The 1952-nt window shown below is 47.8% G+C and overlaps 1 protein-coding gene across 3 annotated transcripts in view; it reads right to left on the bottom strand.

Moving 5' to 3' along the window:
- Window positions 1-1372, bottom strand: part of Nme9 (NME/NM23 family member 9) — a 24915-nt gene extending 23543 nt beyond the window's left edge. For 2 of the 3 annotated variants that reach the window (XM_031345784.1, XM_031345785.1), the window contains exons 1-2: window positions 1273-1372; window positions 764-800 (exon numbers count right to left, since the gene is read on the bottom strand). In XM_031345784.1, the coding sequence (XP_031201644.1) occupies window positions 764-796 (33 nt within the window). In that variant the 5' untranslated portion in view covers window positions 797-800; window positions 1273-1372. The remainder of the gene's footprint in view (window positions 1-763; window positions 801-1272) is intronic. The other variant, XM_031345787.1, reaches the window with a different exon arrangement.
- Window positions 1373-1952: the final 580 nt, after the last annotated feature.

Raw genomic sequence — 1952 nt, 5'->3', positions numbered from 1 at the left:
CCCCCCGCACCATCCCCCAAGGATATATGGCATTAAAGGATGAACTGAGAAGCACACGGGCTATTGTGAGAGAGCATGGGTGCAAGCAGCTTGGAACTGCCCAGAGTCTCATCACCGTAACTCTGCCATTTATGTCTTACTCTGCTTCTGCTCAGAGACCTCAGAGGTTGAGGAACTAGTTCCCACAACAATAATGGGGGAACCCGATCCTCAGAATCTAACACAGAAGATCTCCCTACTCTGATGTCCTAGTATGTCAAAGCTGCATGACCCTTTGGATAGCCACACAGCCTCACTTCACAGGTGAGCCACATAGGGGGACCCTGTCTCAAAACCAATGAGGTGGGGGGGAGGAGGAGGAAGAGAAGGAGGAGGAAAACTGGTCACCACAGAGCACACAGATGTATGCCCATAGCCAAAGAATCTGTATATATAGTGTATATTTTCTGCAATTATTATCCAACAGAAAATAAGCTTGTTTCATCTTCTCTCCCACTTGTGGTTTTATATTAATGCCCAATTGAGTCTTACATTTGCAAAGGCCCGTTAAGAGCTTGTGCCTTGGTCGGGACATTTATATAAGAAGTTGACATTACTGGGTACTCAAGATAATTTATTTCCTCGCTATCACAGAAGGATAGGGCGCTCAGGCTCCCAAACACTCTCATACTGCCAGTAAGTGGAAAGTTACCTTGATTCTGCACCCCACTCCCACGCCACCCTCTCAAACAAGTGCAAGTAGCTAATGTCTCTTGAGGCTTACCTGCAGGGCAATTTCCTTCTTCCTGTTTCCCATCGCTCTGCAAAGAAACCAAACTATTACTTGGGGAATGAGCTGTCAGCAAAGTAGCTGCCCCACAACCTCTGGGCAAAGCAGCAAGGCCAAAGAGATCTAATCAGTGTACTGATGCACACTGAGCTGGGACGCAGACTGACTCGCTCTCGCTCTCCCTCACATCCTCTTTCCTCCCGGGAGCCAGCGGGGTCACCAGGCTGTTTTTGTGTGCGTGTGGGAAGTGTGTGTGTGTGTGTGTGTGTGTGTGTGTGTGTGTGTGTAAGTGTGTGTGTGCTCTGAAGCCCCTTCACTTAGGAGCTGGGGGTGTGGGTGGGGGGAGGAATGCCTGTAGGCACCACCATCAGGTTGTCACATTAGAGTGTCAACTGAGGAATTCAAGCAGATAAAGAAAGTTCTGTAGTGCCTACAAGTCCCGAAGAACTACTAGGAAACAACTTCTGTGAACGATATCACCCAATAGATAACAAATACCGGACCTGGACGAAGCCAACGAGCCCCCAAACCACTCTGCAGCGTCTTTGTCGTCTTGGCAACCCAGTACCCAGTCCTCCGCCGCCAGTGGGCAGCTCTCATTGGCCGAAGGGGATGTCGGTCTGGAGGCACTAAGGGAAAGATCCCACCCTTCCGTGCTTGGTGCAGCTCGATCCCGCCTCCTTCCTGCTTGTCCGTCTCCTCCCAGCTTTCCATTGGTGAACTCCTTGAAGGAGTCCCTCCCGGGAGATGGCCTTTCAGGAACTTGAGAGCTGTCTTTTAAGTCTGCGAGTAATTGTGAATTCAGAATTAACTTTGAAAGTCAAGTCTACATATTCCCAAGAGATACAGATAGTGATTATTAATCCAAGCATATCAATAGTCTGATTTGATTAAAAGGCCATTAAAAGACAGAGACAGGGGAATGTGTGGCTGCAGAGATGATTCAGAGCTTATGAGCACATATTGTCTCACAGAGGACCAAGTTCGATTCCCAGCACTCAGAAGGTGGCCACAACCCTAGTTCCAGGGGATCCTAAGCTTCGCCTGACTTCCTCATTTTCCTGGCACCATACACGGTATACATACATATCAAGTGAAAACGTACACATAATATAAAACAAAACAAAAAAATCTAAAAATACGAATTTAAGTGTACTGTTTAAATCACGTCTCTCCCTCATCC

Source organism: Mastomys coucha, unplaced genomic scaffold (genome assembly GCF_008632895.1).
Source record: "Mastomys coucha isolate ucsf_1 unplaced genomic scaffold, UCSF_Mcou_1 pScaffold23, whole genome shotgun sequence".
Classification (NCBI taxonomy): domain Eukaryota; kingdom Metazoa; phylum Chordata; class Mammalia; order Rodentia; family Muridae; genus Mastomys; species Mastomys coucha.
The sequence above is the reverse complement of the archived record's forward strand: the minus strand, read 5'-3'. Positions and strand labels throughout refer to the sequence as shown.